The 22,082-nt window shown below is 45.0% G+C and overlaps 1 protein-coding gene across 3 annotated transcripts in view; it reads right to left on the reverse strand.

Annotated features, from left to right (window-relative positions):
* SMTN (smoothelin) overlaps positions 1-18,657 on the reverse strand; it is a 206,451-nt gene extending 187,794 nt beyond the window's left edge. For all 3 annotated transcript variants that reach the window (XM_068240805.1, XM_068240797.1, XM_068240812.1), the window contains exon 1: positions 18,479-18,657. In XM_068240805.1, coding sequence (XP_068096906.1) covers positions 18,479-18,529 — 51 coding nt within the window. In that variant the 5' untranslated portion in view covers positions 18,530-18,657. The remainder of the gene's footprint in view (positions 1-18,478) is intronic.
* Between the last annotated feature and the right edge of the window lie 3,425 nt (positions 18,658-22,082).

Below are 22,082 nucleotides of genomic sequence, written 5' to 3' on the forward strand. Positions count from 1 at the left end.
CCAAAAAGCCATTCCTGCAAATTGCAATGATAGTCTATGAGATCTGCAGATCATCATACACACATGATTTAACTGACATTCATCTGCAGATCAGATCCACCAGGATGGATTTTCAGATCTGCAGATGATTGCTTGATCTGCAGATGAATGTCAGTTAAATCATGTGTGTATGATGATCTGCAGATCTCATAGACTATTATTGCGATTTGCAGGAATGGATTTTTGGCAGGAACAGATCTTTTGCAGGTACTGATTGAGTTCAGCTCCATAGAAAAGACTGTGTAGAGTATGGCTCTCATACTACATGAAGGGTGGTAAGATTGGTCTGTGATCTTTCATTTTCCAAAGACTATAGTCTGTGTGTATGAGCCTTTAGAATGTATAGAGATGGAGAACTGAAGCAGCCATATGTAAGCAATGTTGGGGGAGGGTGAGGGACAAGTATCAGGCACCTCATATCATCAGGCAATAATGAAAGAGGTTTTAAAAAGATATGGCACATCCCGTGAACTGTGCAACCCTCCATAGACTTGCATAGCCCTTGGGGTGGGGAAGCATCTGGGAAGTGTACCGCGGAGTGACGCAGCACCCACGCCTGCAATTTCTTTATTAAAAGCAATAAAAAAAGTCTAGAATGGCATGGCTTAAAGCGGAATATAACCCTGCATTTCAACTTTGCTCTAAAACATTTACAGCATATTATATGCAAAAAAAGCATTTTTTTTTTTACTAGACCAGCATTGGAAGGGTTAAACACAGAGGTTTAAAGTTCCGTGGAGAGATATGCAGAAGTTCAGATTGTTACATTCTATTTAGTTATATGTATCTATTGAGAAATGTTACACACTCTTTGGCTGTCCTCCAACTCCTTCTCAGTCAGAGAGATTAGTCACATTCAACACTTAGATACATTTATGTAAACAAAATGTATCTATGTCAGCTTCGGATGCGTCTGCAGAAATCAAATGTCCAGGAACTTTAAAGCCCTGTGTAACCCTTCCAATGCTGGTCTAGTGAAAAAAAAAATGCTGGTTGCATATAATATACTGTAAATAATGTTTTAGAGCAAAGTTGAAATGCAGGGTTATATTCCGCTTTAAGACTTAAAGTGAATGTTTACCGGTTAAAAAAAGAAAAAGTCTGATACTCACCTAAGGAGAGGGAAGGCTCGGTCCTAATGAGCCTTCCCTCTCCTCTCCCGGTGCCCGGTCCAGCGCAGGATCCCCCGTGGCAGTATTCGACCAGTTCTGTCAAATACTGCCACTTCCGCATGCCGAAAGGACCTTTCGGAAGCCTTCGGGAGCACTCGGGCTCCCGATGACGTGGCCGCTCCATACTACGCATGCGCGAGCGCCCTCTATGACGCGCTCGCGCGTACGTAGTATGGAGCGGCCTGTCTTCGGAAGCCCGAGTGCTCCCAAAGACCTCCAAATTTCCTGCGGCGGCGGACGCGAACGGGGGAGACAGCGCAGCACCGAGGGCACCGGGAGAGGAGAGGGTAGGCTCATTAGGACCGAGCCTTCCCTCTCCTTAGGTGAGTATCAGACTTTTTCTTTTTTTAACCGGTACCCATTGGCTTTAAGATCCAAGATGTAAAAGGTTAGGAAACAGCTAGCGTTCAAAAAATATAAATAAATAAAAGCATGAGCCCAATGATTCATGTTGGCCTTGTATATTACGTGTTTACAATTGATACAGGAAACATATAATCAGTATAGTTATAATCCTTTATCGATCTATAATTACAGGGAGTTGGTGTCACCATAAAGTCACCACAGTCTCATGAGTGTAATCCCTCCTATGAAATTCTCCCACAGCTTGTTTGCCATGCTGTGATCCTGGTAACATTCAGGCCCCTGCGTTGCGTAACTATTTAACCGCAGAGTGCCGATAAAGCAATGCAAACGTATGAGGCCTTTCACACGTTGCAGTGCGATGCAACAGGAGCATCGCAAAAAACAAATTTAAAAGCGCCCTCAAAGCAATCCAAAAAAAAAAAAATAAAATAAAAAATAAAAAAAAATAAAAACACACCACGCTTCTTCAAACAAGTTATAATCTGTCATAGCCCCCTTTAGAAATATATTTACAGCTACATCAGATGTTGAGGGTTACTGCCTCATCAGCTGGCCCCATTCGTCTTCTCCCCACTATTCTCTAGATCATAAGCTTGCAAGGCCCGAGTCGGTCTTGCTCCTAGCGTTTCCCAATCCTGCTGTACTATCAAATGAACATGTCACAGTATTGATGGATGTGTTTAAACCACACGTGTATTTTGCAAATGTTGCTGGATAGATACACATTGCACTATGTATATTGGTGTATACCATCATCTGTATTATTTATCCCAGAGCTGTGGAGTCGGAGTCGTGGAGTCGGAGTCGTGGAGTCGGGCAATTTTGGGTGCCTGGAGTCGGAGTCGGGAAAAAATGCACCGACTCCTAATGAATTTGTAACTGTAATTAAAATAGAAAATATGATAAAATGTTCTATTTCTCAGATAATAGTCATTAAAAATAATGTATATATACAGTAATAGCTGTGCTTAGTCCACAAAAATGAAATAAACCGATCAAAATTAGTTACTTGTGCTGCTTCAATAAAGCAGTCCCCTTATTTTTAAGGTCAGATATACATATCTGATTGTGACTGTATATATGATGTGTACACAGGAATCTCTTATATATACTAAATAACATCTATGCTGTAAGAATAAAGCCTGATGTGTAGCTATGTGACTAATAGAGATGGTCAACGAGATGGAAATAATTCTGCATTGATGCTGATTTATGCAAATGTATGCACTCCCTTTGCTGATGAAATAAAATAATTTGATATGTTATTAAAATTTAGTTTGGTGACTACAAATTAAAGGGTAACTGAGACGGATGAAAAGTAAAGTTTTATACATACCTGGGGCTTCCTCCAGCCCCCTTCAGGCTAATCAGTCCCTCACTGTCCTCCACCACCCGAATCTTCTGCTATGAGTCCTGGTAATTCAGCCAGTCAGCGCTGTCCGGCCGCATGCCGCTCCCACAGCCAGGAACATTCTGCACCTGCGCAATAGTGCTGCACAGGTGTAGTACGCTCACGGCGGAGTGTGTTCATGCGCACTACGCTTGACTGACTCAAGTACCTGGACTCATAGCAGAAGATCCAGGTGGTGGAGGAGGACAACGAGGGACTGATTATCCTGAAGGCGGCTGGAGGAAGCCCCAGGTATGTATAAAACTTTAATTTCATCTGTCTCAGGTTTACTTTGTTACACAGTAGTACTATACTCTACATATGCACTCCCCACAGAGCTGCAGGGAATCCACTGAGAATGCTGTGCACATTGAACACAGAGGTGTTGTCTGTTTACAATCTCCTCATTCCCCTGCAGAGTACCTGCACATCATTCTTACATGCACCCACACTTGATAGATGTTCTTGTTCCGGTTGTACCTTTTACAAGTACTCTTACCAAGGACTAGTTTTAGTCTAAAGGGAATAAATATAGTAGTCTACATATCCTTCTCACTTCAGTTGTCTTGTAAAATTCCTAAGCGTTGGCAATTAAGAGACGAAGTTCATGTTACATACTTTTAATCAACAAAATTGTAATATGCAAATTAGAGGAGTCGGAGTCGTGGAGTCGGAGTCGGAGGAATCCTAAACTGAGGAGTCGGAGTCGGTGGATTTTTGGACCGACTCCACAGCCCTGATTTATCCCAAGTAGGCCTGAAAGATAAATCGAATTTAAACCGAAATCGTGATCACCAAGATCACAATTTCTGAATCGTCAAAGCGGCAGTTATCGCGATCACGTCTTTTCCACATGGGGAAGTTGGAAGAAGTGGCTTCAAACTTCCCCAAAGTCTCGGCGCGTGCGGCCCGCAGCGTTGGACCTACCTTCCGCACGAGTCCAACGCTGTCTGTCCTCTATCGCCGTCTGCCGGCTCTTGTGCTTGGCAAAACTCCAGGTTCCTGTATGTCACATGACATAGAGGAAGTATTCCGAGCATTAGAGCCTGCAGGAGGCGAAGTGGATAGACAGGCATCGCTGGTCTCGTGCTGGAAGCTATGTCCAGAACTGATGCAGCTTGTAGGACAGAGGAGGCACAGAGAGACACAGAGCAGGCACAGAGACAGAGTGGGCACAGAGAGAGACACAGTGGGAACAAACACAAAGGGGGCAAGAGAGAGACCCAGAGGTGGCATAAAGAGGCAAACGGGGCACCAAAGCCTGATTTGAAGGAAATCGTGAATTGAATCAAAATCGCAATTTCAGACAGAAATCGCTCAATTCAATTTTTTCCTAAAATCGTTCAGGCCTAATCCCAAGTTTGTTTCTTACTTTGTATAGTGTATTATAATATGTTGGAGTAATAAATTAGTAGTAATGTATGTATGGTCCCCAGTACTGGCGTACGAGAGGAATCGGCACGGGAGACGGGTGCAGGATACAGCCGGCCGTGCTAAATACTATTCCCCCTCCAGGCCGCCATGGATAGTGGGGAATGAAATAATTTGGCTTTCAGCAATTTCTGGAAGCCTAATTATTGTGTTTTAAAAGTAACTTCAGCTCAGTCTTCTGACGGCGCCGAAGTTATTCCCTGTGCGCCCAAGTCTCCTGCGCTGGATTCACTGTGTCCGCCAGTACTGTCAGTTTTGTACAGTGCTATGGAAGAGGTTAGCTCTATATACGGTGCATAAAATTTTACTATAGGCTGGAGGGGATCTCGTATGCTTTTGAAGGCTCGTTCCCACTATCGCGAATCCGCATGCGTCCAACGCATGCGGATTCGCACATGTAATGTGAGTGGATGGGGCTGTTTCCACTCCTGCGGTGGCGTTGTGCGTTTTTTGTTGCGGAGAAAAAAACGCACAAAAGAGGCAACGATTTCGCCTGCGTCGGGAATCCGTGCGAATCGCCGCTAATGTATTTAATAGTAAAAACGCATGCGGTTTTTACCCGCGATTCGCGTGCGATTTCGCACCTTTTCCAATGTTATTTTGCCCTGGCAGTGTCATGGTTAATTTCGCATGGCACCCTGCCATGCGAAATCGCACGCGAAATCGCGGGTAAAAACGCATGCAGAAACGCATCCGCATGCGTTTTTACAAGCGTCGGAATGCCGGCGAACCGCGTCGCAACAGTGGAAACAAGCCCTTAGGCATGTAAGAGACGAGATCTTAAACAGACTGTCAAGAAATACAATTAGGTTCACAAGACTACTGACTATCTACGACTAAGCATAACTTATGACCCACTGCGGTTGTGCCCTGTACATTTTGGTTAGATGCAGAATTACTGTACTGTTCTCTGGCCAATAGAAAACCCTGGAGAGACTACAGCCTTTCCTTATCCGTCACAATATACCATAATAAACTGAACCAAAGCTACGAGTACAGAGTATGCTATGAATGCTCTAAGGGGGGCATGTAAGAAAAATTGTGTAATGTTCTTTAGGAACATCTGTATGAAATCTTAGTTTAGGCTTCTGCTGTGGGAGTAGTTAATCTCAGAATGCTACTTAGGGTTGCCGCGGTATACCGGTATGACGATATACCACGGTATGATTGTGCACGGTAATCGTACCGTGCACAATCTCGTTTTACCGGTTTTCAGGGGGCGGGGCTACCGAGGGGCGGAGCGACGTAGAAGCGGCGCACGAACAGCGGTGGGTATAAATACTCACTTTCCAGCAGCCAGCTCCGTCCTCCGCGCTGTACCCGGGCTTCATTGTTCTTCCTGTTCTTGTATCTTATTTCCTGAAACAGCGCCCCCTGGGTGCTATTACAAGGAGATGATGCAAGCACAAACAGGAAGTAGAAGGAAGCACAGTACACGCGTGAGGACTTGGCTGCTGACAAGTGAGTATTTGTCCCCTCTCCCTCCCTCCAGCTCTCTGTGCTGGCCAACTAATTCTAGCTACACCTATCCCTGGCTACCCATGCTGCGCCACCTACCACTGGCTACACCCATCCCTGGCTACCCATGCTGCGCCATCTACCACTGGCTACACCTATCCCTGGCTACCCATGCTGCGCCACCTACCACTGGCTACACCTATCCCTGGCTACCCATGCTGTGCCATCTACCACTGGCTACACCTATCCCTGGCTACCTATGCTGCGCCACCTACCACTGGCTACACCTATCCCTGGCCACCTACCACTGGCTACACCTATCCCTGGCTACCCATGCTGCGCCACCTACCACTGGCTACACCTATCCCTGGCTACCCATGCTGCGCCATCTACCACTGGCAACACCTATCCCTGGCTACCCATGCTGCGCCATCTACCACTGGCTACACCTATCCCTGGCTACCCATGCTGCGCCACCTACCACTGGCTACACCTATCCCTGGCTACCCATGCTGCGCCATCTACCACTGGCTACACCTATCCCTGGCTACCTATGCTGCGCCACCTACCACTGGCTACACCTATCCCTGGCTACCCATGCTGCGCCACCTAATTCTGGCTACACCTATCCCTGGCTACCTATGCTGCTACACCTATCCCTGGCTACCTATGCTGCAAGCACCTACCACTGGCTACACCTATCCCTGGCTACCTATGCTGCGAGCACCTACCACTGACTACACCTATCCCTGGCTACCTATGCTGCAGCCACCTACTACTGACTACACCTATCCCTGGCTACCTATGCTGCGGCACCTCCCCCTGGCTACCTATGCTGCGACACCTACCACTGGCTACACCTATACCTGGCTAACTATGCTACGGCACCTGCCACTGGCTACACCTATCCCTGGCTACCTATGCTGCAGCCACCTATTACTGGTGGGTGGGGGCACATTATTTAATGTAAGGGGGTGGGGCCCAGGTCCAAATAATTGTTTTATACCGTATACCGTAATACCGTGGTATTTTTTTTGACGGTTATCATACCGTGGAATTTCATACCGTTGCAACCCTAATGCTACTTGATTCCACCCATCTCCCCATGTGACCACATTGCGTACGCATGCCTCCTTCTGCACAGCTTTTAAATGAGTGGCAGACGTGTCTGACAGTCTGGCAGTCCAGAAAATCTTAATCAGCTGCGATGCTTGACTTAAGGAAGGCAACATAAGATATACACTCCCATTCATCTCAACATGCAAAGCAGTGGATCCCAATGGTTAATGCTGGGGATGGACACGGGCAGCTGTTCATCTGGTTCGGCAATTACTTTTAATTCCCATTATTTGTGGCACCAATGAGGGCAAATGAATTCAAATTGCTTGTAATGCCGATCTAGACAGAATTGAAGAGCCAGAAACAAATCAAAGCATACTTTAGCACCAATGGAAAAAGTTACATACCCCACCGCCACTGGCAATATCCTGCTAATTTGCGACCATGTTCCCATCAGCGCACGAGCATGGTCATATTGCACATGCACAAGTAAGGCTGTGCCCAGAGCCAATTTGGGAAGATAGATTCTCAATAGATTGTGGCAAAATCCATATATATAAAAAAAAAAAAAAAAAAAAAGTATTATCAGGGTTTATCCCCTGAAGACGGCAATAGCCGAAACTGGTCGGGACAGGAGCGGGCAATAGAGACACAGGATCGAGTTGAGGGGCCTGAGTACCACCTTGAGTGGGAAGCGCTATCAGCCAGAGAGGGTCCTTAGTGGATTAGGACCCTCTTAAAGTGCCTATCCTCGAACTGCTTGTATGTGCCTTTTTATCCAGAAATAAAAGTTGTGTATATTCCACTAAAAAGCCTGTGCATACAGGTGGAGGAGTGGAGAAACATATCAACTATCCAGAAAAGTACAGTAGCGCTGTGTTTTCTTTATATAATTTAAAGGGTACCCGAAGGGGTGTGTGTGTGTGTGTGTGTGTGTGTGTGTGTGTGTGTGTGTGTGTGTGTGTGTGTGTGTGTGTGTGTGTGTGTGTGTGTGTGTGTGTGTGTGTGTGTGTGTGTGTGTGTGTGTGTGTGTGTGTGTGTGTGTGTGTGTGTGTGTGTGTGTGTGTGTGTGTGTGTGTGTGTGTGTGTGTGTGTGTGTGTCTCTTGCACCTCTCCGTTACAGCACTGGATCCCTCTAAACATATTCAACAGAGCTACCAAATATATGTTGCACATGGCCATGCTTTTCTCTATACACAAGTGTGGCTGCACTGCGCTAGACCTGGCCATACCTGCGCAGTACCACAAAGCTGCTCATGCCTTGCTTTCAACTCAGTGCACAAGCAGCTTTGTGCTACTGCGCAGGTGCAGCCAGGTGCATGCTCGTACACAGAGGGTCGTGTGGCAGTGAAGATAAAGAGAGTCCTAGCTGTCAGGAACCGGCCCGCGGCACGCCTGCGTATACGGTTCCCAACTGCGGGTTTGACCAGATCAAGCGGGGAGCAGCCTTATTCGTGCTACAAACAAGGCTGTGACTCCTAAAAAGCTTCTTACTGCCACCACTAGCGGTTGCTAGACACGTCAACTCAGCTGTCGAGTGCTCAACACGCAATCTGCGTTTTCGTATTCGGGTCAGCTTTGCGCTTAGGCCGAATACGGGAACGCCAAGCACCCACACACGCAGTACAGTTGTACAGTAACACAGCACAAACAGGCACTGACTTGTAATGCAAGTTACACTGTCGTGCAGCAAAACCACTAATAGTCGTTCCGAACGATACTGTTAGCCACTCCCACTCTGCTATCAAGCGCAGAAGTGCCCCATACACACAATGCAATTACAATTTCATATGGTAGTGTTGCTCAAGCATACAATTAGGCATGAACTTATACACAGCTACACTGCAGTCTCCTCTAGGCTATGAGTGTTACCTAGTATAGTACAGCAGAAGTCAAGCTTATTAAATAATAATTTAATATTCCAGGAAAAAAGTGGAACAACGCAGAACTTAATATATACAAAAGATGTACAAAAACAAAGTAAAAAAAGTTACAAAGTAAAGGTTACAAGATAAAAGTTACAAAAATACACACAAGGATATTTGCGTAAAAATAAACGGGGGAAAAAAAGAGAACGTTACCAGCTTAGGTTAGAACATCGTTAGACGGGAGGACGCAGTTTGTTCGACCAGGAGTCGTGATCATCTCTAGCTGTGCGCTACCTCCAGGAGAAGATACCTGTGGCTGTTCTGGACCACCTTAAATAGTCTGAAGTGTCCCCTGGGGTATTTAATGTCCAGCCCCCAGGAACTAATGCAATTTCCCCGTTTGTGACATCACCGAATGCTTGTCATAATCTTCCTGTGATATGCGAACTTCAAAGGGTTCCTGTTTCAGCTTTTTGAAGGTTGCAGATTTCACAGGTAAGATTGTATCCTGAGAACAACAAGTATCCTGCTTACACTTACAGATTTCAAAGCAATTCCACCCCACTATTCAGACTAAGAGGTAGCCGAACGCCTGTGTGGGCTTCAACCTGGTCGGGTAAATGTCTAAGTAAGTGTTTCCTGGCTAGTGGCTAGGTAGACAGTTCCTAATTACTGTCCAGGTTCCTTTGCCTATTGAAGGTGACTGGTCTATTCAATGAAGACAATGGCAGTTCCCTTGATCTCTGCCCTGAACGCAAATTTAATCTACATACAGACATTATCCAGGTGACACCTTCCAAAAGGAAGACTGGCTGACATACCTACACCTATACAGCAGATAGAAAAATGAAAGAAATATGTTCCTGTTATCCTTACATCATCAGCACCCCAATATATCACCACACTAGCCAGCAGCAGGAGCGATTAAAAGTCCCAGGAAGAGCCAGAGGCTTCTCTCTACTGACGCAAGTAGTTTGGGGTTTTTCCTTCTTATTTCAGAATTGCTTTAAAGTGCAAACACACCTTCAAATTCTGTTGCCTACCAGGATTGGGACTGGAACCCTCAGACCGTTCTGGCGCAATACTGTTAAGACCCATTGCTAGCCTCCAGGTTTGGGAAGCATTCTGTTGCTATAAAGTGGGGAAGAGGGCCAAAGGCACGGCTGTCGAGTTGGTACAAAAATCATTCGACTCCAGTTTATGAAACCACCAACTTTGACTACAGGTACCCAAAAATTGTTCTGACTCCTGGTCCTCTCTCTGCCGAGTTGGTCCACCATTTTGATAGCACATTAAAGTAAGATCAGGGGCAGCAGTATACCCGCTAAATTCTTGGCAGAGCTGGCCTGACTGGCTGCCTCAATCCAAAATCATCTACATGTCTACAAGGCTTCACAGTCTGTATACATGCTTGCTATAACCCAGCTGTTTGCTATGCAGCAACTACGGTACATACCTATAGTATAATACTTAATTAAAACAGGCTTCTCCTTTCACATAACAGCTCCAAAGACAGCCATGGAACACACATGAACTTGCTTACTTTAAACAAAAAGTGATTCATTCAATATGATCTCATAGAAGAGCATAATGAAAACAAGAAACACAAGATAATTACGAACTCCTCCTCATCTTGCTCTCACACCTAGAAAAGCAATTCCAGCCATCACCAATATCCTCACCTACAATCATCAAAAGAAGCACATTGTCACCAATTTGTTTAATGCTCATAAAACTAGAGCTTGAATAGAGTACAAATTCTTGCACTAATTCTGCGATTAGTGAGATGCAAGTTTCACAAACATCTGCTAGGCTTGAAAGCATTTTTTTCCTTTGCTGCTTGACAGACTTCGTCATGTACGGCCAAAAATACCTCTTCTTGTGGATTTTGAGCCAAGTTTAGTTTTCCAGTTAAAAAGACACATTACAGCCCATGGTCTAAAAAAGCAAAATGTTAAGTAACATTTTAAAGAGACTCCGTAACAAAAATTGCATCCTGTTTTTTATCATCCTACAAGTTCCAAAAGCTATTCTAATGTGTTCTGGCTTACTGCAGCACTTTATACTATCACCATCTCTGTAATAAATCAATGTATCTTTCCCCTCTCAGACTTGTCGGCCTGTGTCTGGAAGGCTGCCAAGTTCTTCAGTGTTGTGGTTTTGCTATGAACTCCCCCTTCCAGGCCCCTCTATGCACACTGCCTGTGTATTATTTAGATTAGGACAGCTTCTCTCTTCTCTTTTACAAGCTGGATAAATCCTCCTCTGAGCTGGCTGGGCTTTCACATACTGAGGAATTACATACAGGCAGAGCTGTCTGCACTCTGCAGGAAGAAACAGCCTGACACTTCAGTGGATGATAGCTGCAGAGGGAAAGAAACACACAAATGATCTCGAGATTCAAAAGGAAGGCTGTATACAGCCTGCTTGTGTATGAATGTATTTTCTATGTGTGGACATACTGTACATCAACCTACTTCCTGTTTTGGTGGTCATTTTGTTTGTTTATAAACAAACTTTTTAAAACTGTTTTTAACCACCTTTAATGCGGCGAGGAGCGGCGAAATTGTGACAGAGGGTAATAGGAGATGTCCCCTAACGCACTGGTATGTTTACTTTTGTGCGATTTTAACAACACAGATTCTCTTTAATGAGCTCACACGACTCAAAAAGAGTGAGCAAAAGCCAGTAAGAACACAGAAGCCAGTAAGGCTTTTTACACAGGTAATCTGCTTTGTGACAGATTCCTTTCAAAGCTCTGGATTCAACTAAAATTAGCCAAGGCTCCCTTCACTGCTGACTACTGGTAAAATGGAAATTCGAAAGAATTAAAAAGGTCTTCGTTCAAATGCATAACTTGCAATTACACAACTCCTGTATACGCTTCTTTGTACAGTTCCTATGTATGGTTGAGTGGCAATACCTTGACGCATTCCCGTTCAGCACTGCTCCAGTTCTCTTTCCTGCCTCGCCAGACAGTGGGAAAAAAAGAAAAAAGAAAAAGTACCTTCGCAGATTATACTGCCTTGCATATTGCCACTGGCTTGGCAGTCTAGGAGATATCGGTTGCTTATTTTGGCAATGCTCCTTTTCATAGGCAAGCATGGAAAGGACTTGGGAGTGGCATTCTATATCTGCCCCCCAAAGATTCTCACTGGACAAGTCGCTGCCATAACCAGACTCTACCTTCACTAACAACAGACATGAAGGTAAGTGGAAACATGCAAAACACTCTTACCTCGCAGAAAGCACCACAGAAGCAAGGGCCACCGAGTTGCTGGAGCTATATGCATGCAGAAGAAATCAGGACCCTGGTCAGAAATGTCCACAATATTTCAATGTGGATCCTGTTGAATTTATTTATTTATTTATTTTTTATAAAAAGGTGGGAAAAAAGGACTCTAAGGCAGTGATCTGCAAACTTGGCTCTCCAGCTGTTACGGAACTACAAGTCCCACAATGCATTGCAGGAATCTGACAGCCACAGTCATGATTCATTAAGGCAATTGCATTGTGGGACTTGTAGTTCCTTAACAGCTGGAGAGCCAAGTTTGCAGATCACTGCTCTAAGGTAATAAGGTTAAATCAAAGCCTAGCCATCCATTTTCAAGCACATGTAAAGTTTCCCTTTAGGAAAAAAGTTACAAAGTTAGATACTTACCTCGGTAATGGGAAATATTCTCTAGATAGCCAAGAGGCTTCCCGAATCCTCATGCAGTCAAACATTCCAGTGCTGGATGCTGCTAAACATATTCAACAGAAGTCAAGGTAGAATGAAGAGCTCATGCATACAGGAAAAAAACATTTGGATGCACTCATCCATGGCCTGAAGCAGGGGCAGAAGAAAAGAGGGAGCCCCCTTTGGAATGGTGGCCTCAACGGGGATCCGGTAAGCATTTGGACCATCCAGAGCCTTCAAACTACTGAGGTATGCATCTTTCTTTTGCTCCCCACTCAATACTGGCACTGTTATAAATATTTTGTGTTTGCAGAGCAGCACAAAACTTCTACCCCACTATAACAGAAAAGTGAAATTGATGGTGTGCATAAGCAAGCAGGGCTGTGGAGTCTGTACAAAAATCTTCCGACTCCTCAGTTTATTAAACCACCGACTCCGACTCGGGTACCCAAAATGGCTCCAACTCCTTAGTCTAATACTTACCAGGGCTGTGGAGTCTGTACAAAAATCTTCCGACTCCTCAGTTTATGAAACCACCGACTCCGACTCGGGTACCCAAAATGGCTCCAACTCCTTAGTCTAATACTTACCAGGGCTGTGGATTTTGTACACAAATCATCCAACTCCAGGTACCCAAAATTGCTCTGACTCCAATTCCACAGCCCTGTAAGCAAGTCTGGGTGTGCTGGAGATACCATGACGTTTGACAAAAGCAGAGAGTCAACTATGTCCTTATAAGGAAAAAAGTTAATTATTTATAGATAATATTCATAGATTGGGTCACTAGACACCAGGGAATTGTATAAGAGAGCGTGGAGGGTCACTGGACACAACTCTGCTGTAGTCTGTAAGGCTGAGACACACTGTGAGCGCTTTTCTGACTATCAGCACTGTCTGAGCGTTTTTTTTTACCTTTTATTTAGTTTAAGCATGATACTCTAGGCAAAAACGTCGCTATTCCGCGGCAGATTCCCAAATCTTAGGGCAAAAATCCCCCTTTGAAAGTCGTGGATTTTGCTGCCCAGGGAGGCAGAGCTTACCGCTGTAGCTCTGCCTCCATTCACGTCAACGCCTCCCCGATCCCCGCGATCACCGTTTATTGATGCGAGGAGAGGCAGAGCTACTTCAGAAAGCTCTGCCTCTACCAGGTTTTTGCCCTAGGGATTTGGGGGTGATAAAACCCTCATTCCGCCGCAGGATAGCTGCGTTTTAGCCTAGACTATCATGATCAAACTAAATAAGAGGTAAAAATTCATTTTTTTGTGGCTTCAGAGTCTCTTTAACCATTCAAAGACCAGGCCATTTTTTATCTAAATTGGCCACTGCAGCTTTAAGGCCTCGCTGCAGGGCCGCACAACTCAGCGATTCCTCCCCCCCCTTTTCTCCCCACCAACAGAGCTTTCTGTTGGTGGGGTCTGATCGCTCCCCCAGTGTTTTTTTTTTTATTTCCCCATTTCTTTTTTCTCTAACTCGCTCCCTCCCCCCAGCCAGCCAATGACAGTGCTTGGCTGTCATAGGCTTCAGCCTATGAGAGCCAATCGCTCTCCTGTCCCAGGGGGACAGCCATGCCTTAGGCCCAGTGCACACCAAAAACCTCTAGCAGATATGCTAAACGCTATAGGTTTTTGAAACAGATTTCAGAGTGATTCTAGGCATGTTTAGAGACGTTTTCTAAACATGCCTAGCGTTTTTGGGAGCGTTTTTGTGTAACAGATTACAAATATTGTTACAGTAAAGCTGTTACTGAACAGCTACTGTAACAAAAACGCCTGGAAAGCCGCTCTGATCTAGCGTTTTTCAGAGCGGTTTTCCACTTTCCTATACTTTAACAATGAGGCACAAACGCCTCAAAAATCTAAAAAATGCTGCAGCTCCCCCGAGTTTGCTTTTGTGGAAAAATCGAACCGCTCTGGTGTGCACCATCCCATTCACTTTCATTAGCCAAGCGGTTTTCCCCCTGCAAGCGTTTTAGAAAACACTCCAGAACCACTCTGGTGTGCACCAGCCCTTAGATCGCAGCACTGTACTATGCTAATAGACGGCGACCAAGCAGAGATCCAGGAAAATCCAACCACAGAATATCTTGGTGCTTTATAAATCAATAATAAAATTTGATTCATATAAATTGTTTTACTGGACATTTAATGTTCAAACATATTAAAATCACAAATGAGGATGGTCAATGTCATGCAAAATTATGAAAACAGCTCAGTTCTGTACTATCTGCTCTGCACTAGGCAAAGCATTATATTGCAGAGCAGCACACATAGCATTTATTCCTCACACTCGCTCTCTGACCTAGTCCTGTCATCTCCAGCTCAAAAACCATCTTGCCTTGTCAAACCTTTTCTCACTCTCCTGAATCTAGTAGGCCAAGCATACGCAGTAGCTCAATGCTACCGCTCTGTCTGCGCTTCTGGCATCCTCGAGAATGCAAGGTGAAGCCGGGAGCACGGGCAGAGCGGTCGTACTGAACTAGTGTGCACGCTTGGCCAGTTAGATCTGGGTCCAAGGTAGGCAACTTACTCTCAGTCAAGGACTATGCCGGGCCAATTTACAGGCAAACAGAGCATTGTGGGAGGGAACAAAAGCCTTGGTAACGGTCTGCAAGCATTTAGGCAACTATGTATGGCCTCTGTTTCTTCCATTTGTTTCACTTTCTGCCTTTCCTACAAGTATTGTACAGAGCGCAATTCCCAATCCAACAGCCAGCTGACTTGATGCTTCCATTAAATGCGTAATGCAAACAAGAAAATTGTCTGCAGGAAACCAGTAATTTTCTGTGGACATAAGTGTGAACCAGTGCCACGGAGTTGGTAGAAAAATCATCCAACGCCTCAGTTTATGATTCCTCCAACACCTCTAATTTGCATATAACAATATTGTTGATTGACTGCAGGCAACAAAATGCATTTCATCACTGCGTAAGCTTAGGAATTTTAAAGCTATATTAAGATGACATTTGCTTTTGGGAACAAAAAGCTCCCGACCAGGATGCTGACACTCTACCCCAGCCTTTCTCAACCTTTTTACTCTGGAGGAACCCTGCAAATAACTTTTGGATCTCAAGGAACCCCTGCAAAGAATTTTTTGATCTTAAGGACCCCCTGCATTTATTTTGCAGGAGGCATGATGTTTAAAAAGTATGTGTGGCTGTTTATTTCACTACCCCCTATTATACTGCCACTCATTATACTGTCTCCAGAGCCCCCAATTTAGTGCTACTTGTTACAGTACCACCTATTATAGTGTGCTCTATTATACTTCCCCCACTATAGGGGAAAATGCCAAGGAACCCCTGCAGAGTCCTCAAAGAACCCTGGGGTTCCAGGGAACCCTGGTTGAGAAAGCCTGCTCTACCCTGTCAGCCATCCCGGCCTGTCATTGCCAACATGAATGCCTTAGAATGTCATCTGTATAATAAGATTCAGTGGAGCACCATATCAGCCAGCTTCCAGCCTGTAGCCCTGTCACCTTGCAGAAAAAGGCCCCTGACGTTTTCTATATCAGATACAGAAAAGGCCAGAGACATTTTCTGCAAAGGGGCAGAACTATGCATTGGAGCCCAGCTGATACAGGGTTCCAATGAATCTTATTAAACAGACGATGTGTTGGGACATTCTAACTTCTTAAGCGTTAGTGTACCTCTGTTTTTTATTGTACACCAGAGATGCATTTAACTAAACTAAGGATATAGCTGTAGAGAAGCTGTTGAATAGAAATCAAAACTAGTTCTAGGTAAGAGTACTTGTAAAGGGTGCAGACAGGAACAAAGAACATTGATTGGATCCTAGGCAATCTATCTGTGGGTACATGTAATGCTGCATACACACTTGAGATAAAAGTCTCTGGAAAAGGCAAGATCACAGACCAATTATACCCCATTCCATGTAGTATGAGAGCCATACCTTCACAGTCTATTCTATGGAGCTGCACTCCCTATCAGATAAAATCTTTGCAAGATGCTGCACACAAAGATGCCCGTACACATTCAAAAGATCATTATCTGCAAAAGATCTCTTCCTGCAATAGATCCATTCCTTCAAAATGCATTCATAGTCTATGAGATCTGCAGATCATCATACACACCTTGTTTAGCAGGCAATCATCTGCATATCATCTGCAGATCAGATCCACCAGGATGGATTTTCAGATCTGCAGATGATTGCCAGATATGCAGATGAAGTCTGTTAAACAAGGTGTGTATGAGGATCTGCAGATCTCATAGACTATGCATGCATTTTGCAGGAATGGATCTATTGCAGGAAGAGATCTTTTGCAGATAATGATCTTTTGAATGTGTAAGGGCATCTTTGTGTGCAGCATCTTGCAAAGATTTTATCTGATGGGGAGTGCAGCTCCATAGAATAGACTGTGTAGAGTATGGCTCTCATACTACATGGAAGGGGGTAAAATTGGTCTGTGATCTTGCCTTTTCCAGAGACTTTTATCTCAAGTGTGTATGCAGCATAAGAGTGATGTGCAGGTACTCTGCAGGGAAATGAGGGGATTATTCATCTATTACACATTCTTCATGCACAATCTGAATTTGGTTTACGGGTGATGGACAATGCGTATGCTGCCAGCCCTCTAGTATTTGAGCTTCAAGGAGTTATCAGGGATTTTTAAGTAAAATAAGGGCTACTTACCCGGGGCTTCGTCCAGCCCCAAGCTCCCAGCATGTCCCTCGCCGCAGCTCCACCGTCAGCAGTTCGCCGCCGCCTCCTGGTCCCCGGCGATGATGTCAGGCCGACCTGTACTGCACGAGCGGTGCTGTCAATCACCGCCACGTGGACTGGAGCATACTGCGCCTGCGCAGTATGCTCTCGTCCACGTGGCGGTGATTGACAGCACCGCTCGCGCAGGCGCAGTACAGGCCGACTTCCAGGTCAGCCTGATGTCATCGCCGGGGACTGGGAGGCAGCGGCGGCGAACGGCTGGTGGCGGAGCTGCGGCGAGGGACATGTTGGGAGCTTGGGGCTGGACGAAGCCCCGGGTAAGTAGCCCTTATTTTACTTAAAAATCCCTTATAACTCCTTTCAGCTTCTCACAGGATTCACATGGGTTGAATCGATAATTTCCAACAGGTCTGCTCTAATGCTAAGCATACACGGTGAGATTCTTCCTTATCGATTGAGCCGCTGATGGCTCGATTGATAATATCTGGCAGGTCCGATGACCTGCCGGATAGATTACCTGTGGGCGGACAATAGCGGGGAATCGAGCGGCTGATAAGGGGCGAGCGGGAATCGATCCACGCGGACGAGCGTTGACGCGCTGGCTCGATACCGGCGCATAAACGCACCGTGTATGCTTAGCATTAATTCCGATTGTTTCTCTGATCGATTCTGTATAGAAGTGATCAGAAAAACCATTAGAGATCAGCTCAGACCTGTCAGAAATTATCAATTCAACCCACCGATTCTGACAGGAAATTGCAAGATGTGTACCAGGCAGTATTCTTCTGAACTGATGAGCATTCGATAAGCCTCAGCAGTGCAAACACCCCAGTCAAAACACAGACATAGAAGTGTGTCAAGGGATTGCATCCTGTTGGGAGGCTGCTATCTACAGTTTAGTCACTTCCTGATAACCTGTCATCCTAGGTTATCCACGATCCCGCAGGCTGAGATACTCCGAGACATCCGGGCTGAGCAAAGCAGCCCAAAGTCTACAAGTTTATTACTATTGCTGAAGACATCATCTCTTTACAGCACACATGCTAGGCAACCGTACAAGCACGTACAAGGAAAAGTGTGTCTTTTCTAAACGTCACTAGATGAAGGATAGCGCAGTATAATTGCCTGGCAGCACCGCAGATCTAGCAGCCCACGCTGAAGAACGATCAGAACAAAGCACGTAGATGAGTGAATACGTGATGAGCGAGAGGACTTATCCTGGGAAAAGCGTGAGCCGTTCGCTCAGGGAGAGGAACACACAATTCTCCCATGCTGGGAAGACAGATAATGCAGAGTGGAGAGGAGAAATATCACACGCATAGTGTGCAGTAACTCACCAATTTCCGTAGGGTGCCCTCATCCAGGGCGGAATACCGCTCGCCAGACATGTCTGACTGTGTCTGCAGTGTCCGCTCACTCTCACCACTCTCTACCACTGGCACTGCATCTGCTCCAACCGGCACACCACAACTTCAAATCACTGCTTCTCCGAACCCCATACGCCTCCTTCCCGCCCCCTGAAAATCCAGCCAACCAGACAGGGGCGCTAACGTGCATACACCTCCCTCGCCCAGTCACTAGACAGGTCGAACCCCATAAGCCCGCCCCTTTGCAAGGCACCCCGGTTGTTGTAGTCTTGTACCCTGGAAGGTGTGGTGTTTTCAGGTAAATACATGTACAGTATTATGTATTTTAAACTATAACTGCCACTTTCAACGGTCTGCACAGCAATCAATGTCTCCACTGTACCATTCCGGGATCAAGGGGCAGCCGTGGTTACGTCATATGGAAAGATACCTTTCAGCAGCATTCAGACTTGTTTGCTCTTCTTTCTTTCGAGTTTGTTACTGTTGGTCAAACAGGGCAAAATATTCATAATTCGCATACACACATCCAATTTTGCAATACCTCTAAGCTTAAAAAGTGAACCTAAACTAAGTAAAATTATTTAAAATAAGCACATGATGTACCTGCAAATGAATATTACATACTTACCTTGCGGTCAGTTCCTATCAGAAGCTCAATATTTTCATCTTGCAATGATTCCTTTGAGTTCTGACAATATTAGGACTGAAATATATCAGTTGGAGTCAGTTATATATCAGTTGCTGTTAGTTATAACTGAAAGGACAACCGATGATCAAGGAAATTCCCATGTTTCATATGGCTCAAATGGGGAATATAAAGTGTGCTGACCAGGCCCCTGTTATGAGGTAATGGCCATTTTCAAAATGGAAGACAGAGAATTCCATTGATCACAGTGGATAAACAGGACACAGAAAAGGAGAAAGAGATTGTTGAGTAGACTACACACGAGGTAAGTATGACCTGTGTATGTTTATTTTCACTTTTAATTTTCAGTTCAGGTTTGCTTTAAAGGGCCCTTCCACCCCAAATTCCTTGCACTGTCAAAATAGATAATATCACCACAACACAATGCAATAATAGTCCTATGGGGCTTTACAAATTGACTGTGGTGGGTTCTGCCGCAGAATGCTGTGTGTTACCAAGGCAATCCGCATTTACAGTGGGAGTGAGGCATACTTTCATTGTATGTATGCCTGGTTGGTCATGTGTGTGAAAATCCAGCCCCGCGATCCCGTCGAGATCTGCTCCCGTTAGCGTACGCAGGAAGTACGGGCGCAGAAGGACAACGAAGACCGGTTGCTGGATCGTCAGAGGGAAGAAAGAAAAGGTTAAGGGCGAAAGAGCATGCCAATCTCGTCTAATCTGCTCCCGTTAGCATACGCAGGAAGTACAACGGTGAACAGACTGATCATAAAGATTGGTCGCACAGCTGCCGACAATGGGACAAACATCCACCAATCCCGTATTACTAGGCCACTGTTGCCATGCAGGTCTCATGCACTAGAGACTGCTGGAGGCAAATTCATTGTGTGCGTAGTAAACGGTTAAGATTGGTTGGAGGTGCCCATACATGTACAATTCTGATTGTATATACAATCGGTAAACTAAAAATATCGATTTCGCGCTGGAAATCTGGTAAATACACTGCCACCACTCTCTCGTGTTCTGTAGGGAGGAAAGAGACTCCCGCTACCATAATACGGTAGCCAGCCCAATCACGTTCGACAGGCTCCAGTCACCGTTCGGGGAATAGTCACTTCCGACGGCTTAAAGACTGTGAACAATGTGACGTTAAAGAAAGGTTACTGGGTCCCTATATGATGCAATCTTGAATTGTATTTACAATCAAGAAACAAAAGTTATCGATTTCACACAGGAAATCTGGTACTAGCTAATCCTAGAAGGAAGAAACGGTTATTTACAACCTAGCTAGCAAATCAACAATTTATAAGCAAATCATAAAACAATGCGGTAGTATGACTGACTCTTCAGAGGGCAGATTCGTTATAGCAGCAATCAGATGACCAGAAAAGGCACACGACTGAACGATAAAAACTGTTAATTTATTTCTAAACTACATACACACAGCTTATTTTAGAACAGATTGATTTGACAGAGAGAAGAGATGAAAAGAAACAGAATGTCCGAATATACAGCTCAAATACCGTTATTGGTAGTCCATGCGGCAATCGCAAGTCTTTGGCGTAAAGTCCAAAATGGCGGTTGCCATGCGGCCAACAAGCCTTTGTTAGAAATAGTTCCAAGATGGAGGTTTTGGCCCGTGTCCTTGCGGGCTGCCAGGATGTTACTCGGCGTCAGATTAAAGGTAAAAGGACTCAGAGCTTTCTGGGCTCTCTGTGGTTATAGCCCCCACTCCAGCAAGGAGGGGTTAGGGGGCGTGGATCACACACCTCTTTGGAACAGGAGATCTCTGCCCCTCTCATAGACACAAGAATTTACCTGAATCATGATAGGTGTGCTCATCTGCAAACCGTACAAGTTATGTTAAATCTAATAACATTTTTAGGTTTGTCAGAATTTATCAAGAACGTTGATACCAAACTTGGGGATCAGACCCCTGGGGTATTAGAGGGTTATTTTAAAACAATCTTACGCTAGATCTGGCAGTCCGATTGGTCCGTAAACCTGTCAGAACCAGCGCCCTGTGGAATCCCACAACCTGTGCAGATTTCATGGGCAGGGAGATCTGCTATGCCAGGAATTATGACGGAAATATGGAGAACATATGAATATTGGGATTCCTGAGGTCACAGCAGGTCAGCTGCTTCCAGAGAGAAACTGATAAGATCTGGGCATTTGCTAGTTTTGTGTGGAGGTGAGAATGCTAGAGACACCATCCTGCCAGAAACTTGGGGTTTACGATATATGTTAGCCTTATCTGTGATGGATGGGCTGTATAACCCCCAGCAAGGCTAGGTGACAAATTCCACCCTAGGAGAGAAGCTATGTAATTAGCCAGTGTTTGTTAGCAGCCAGAAAGTAAGAGAAAAAAAAGTGGATTTTAAACCAACAAATGTCAGTTTGGTTGGTTTGCGAAGAAACTGGCGTTCGTAACTCCATGACGCATTCGATAAGTCATATCGACGGCGTCACAATGTGGGGCGACTTTTTGGCCTTGTTGGGCTGCGACATGATCACAGCGCAACGTATTCGGTGTGGAATGGCCCTAAAGTGTGGTACACACTTTCAATTATGATTGGCCAATCACTGATAATTTTACCACCTCCATGTAGTATGAGGGTCAACAGATATTAAATACAATAAGCAGATTGTGTAGGTAAACCCTTATATTTTACTACATGGAGATGGTAAAATTGGTCACTAATTGGCCAATCATAACTGAGAGGTGTACAAGGCTTTAGAGGTAAGAAAGAGGAACACCTTTAAAGGGTACTGAGGAATATTTTTTTTAAAACTTGTCAAACTACGGTATGTGGGCTTTGGGGGAGGATGAAGCAGACATTTACTTACCTACAGGAAGCTGCTCCATAGCCCAATGTCTATATGACAGTTTCCCGCAATTTTGTCCTATGGTCTTGGCAACCGCTATGC

This window comes from Hyperolius riggenbachi, chromosome 1, assembly GCF_040937935.1.
Source record: "Hyperolius riggenbachi isolate aHypRig1 chromosome 1, aHypRig1.pri, whole genome shotgun sequence".
In the NCBI taxonomy this organism is placed as follows: domain Eukaryota; kingdom Metazoa; phylum Chordata; class Amphibia; order Anura; family Hyperoliidae; genus Hyperolius; species Hyperolius riggenbachi.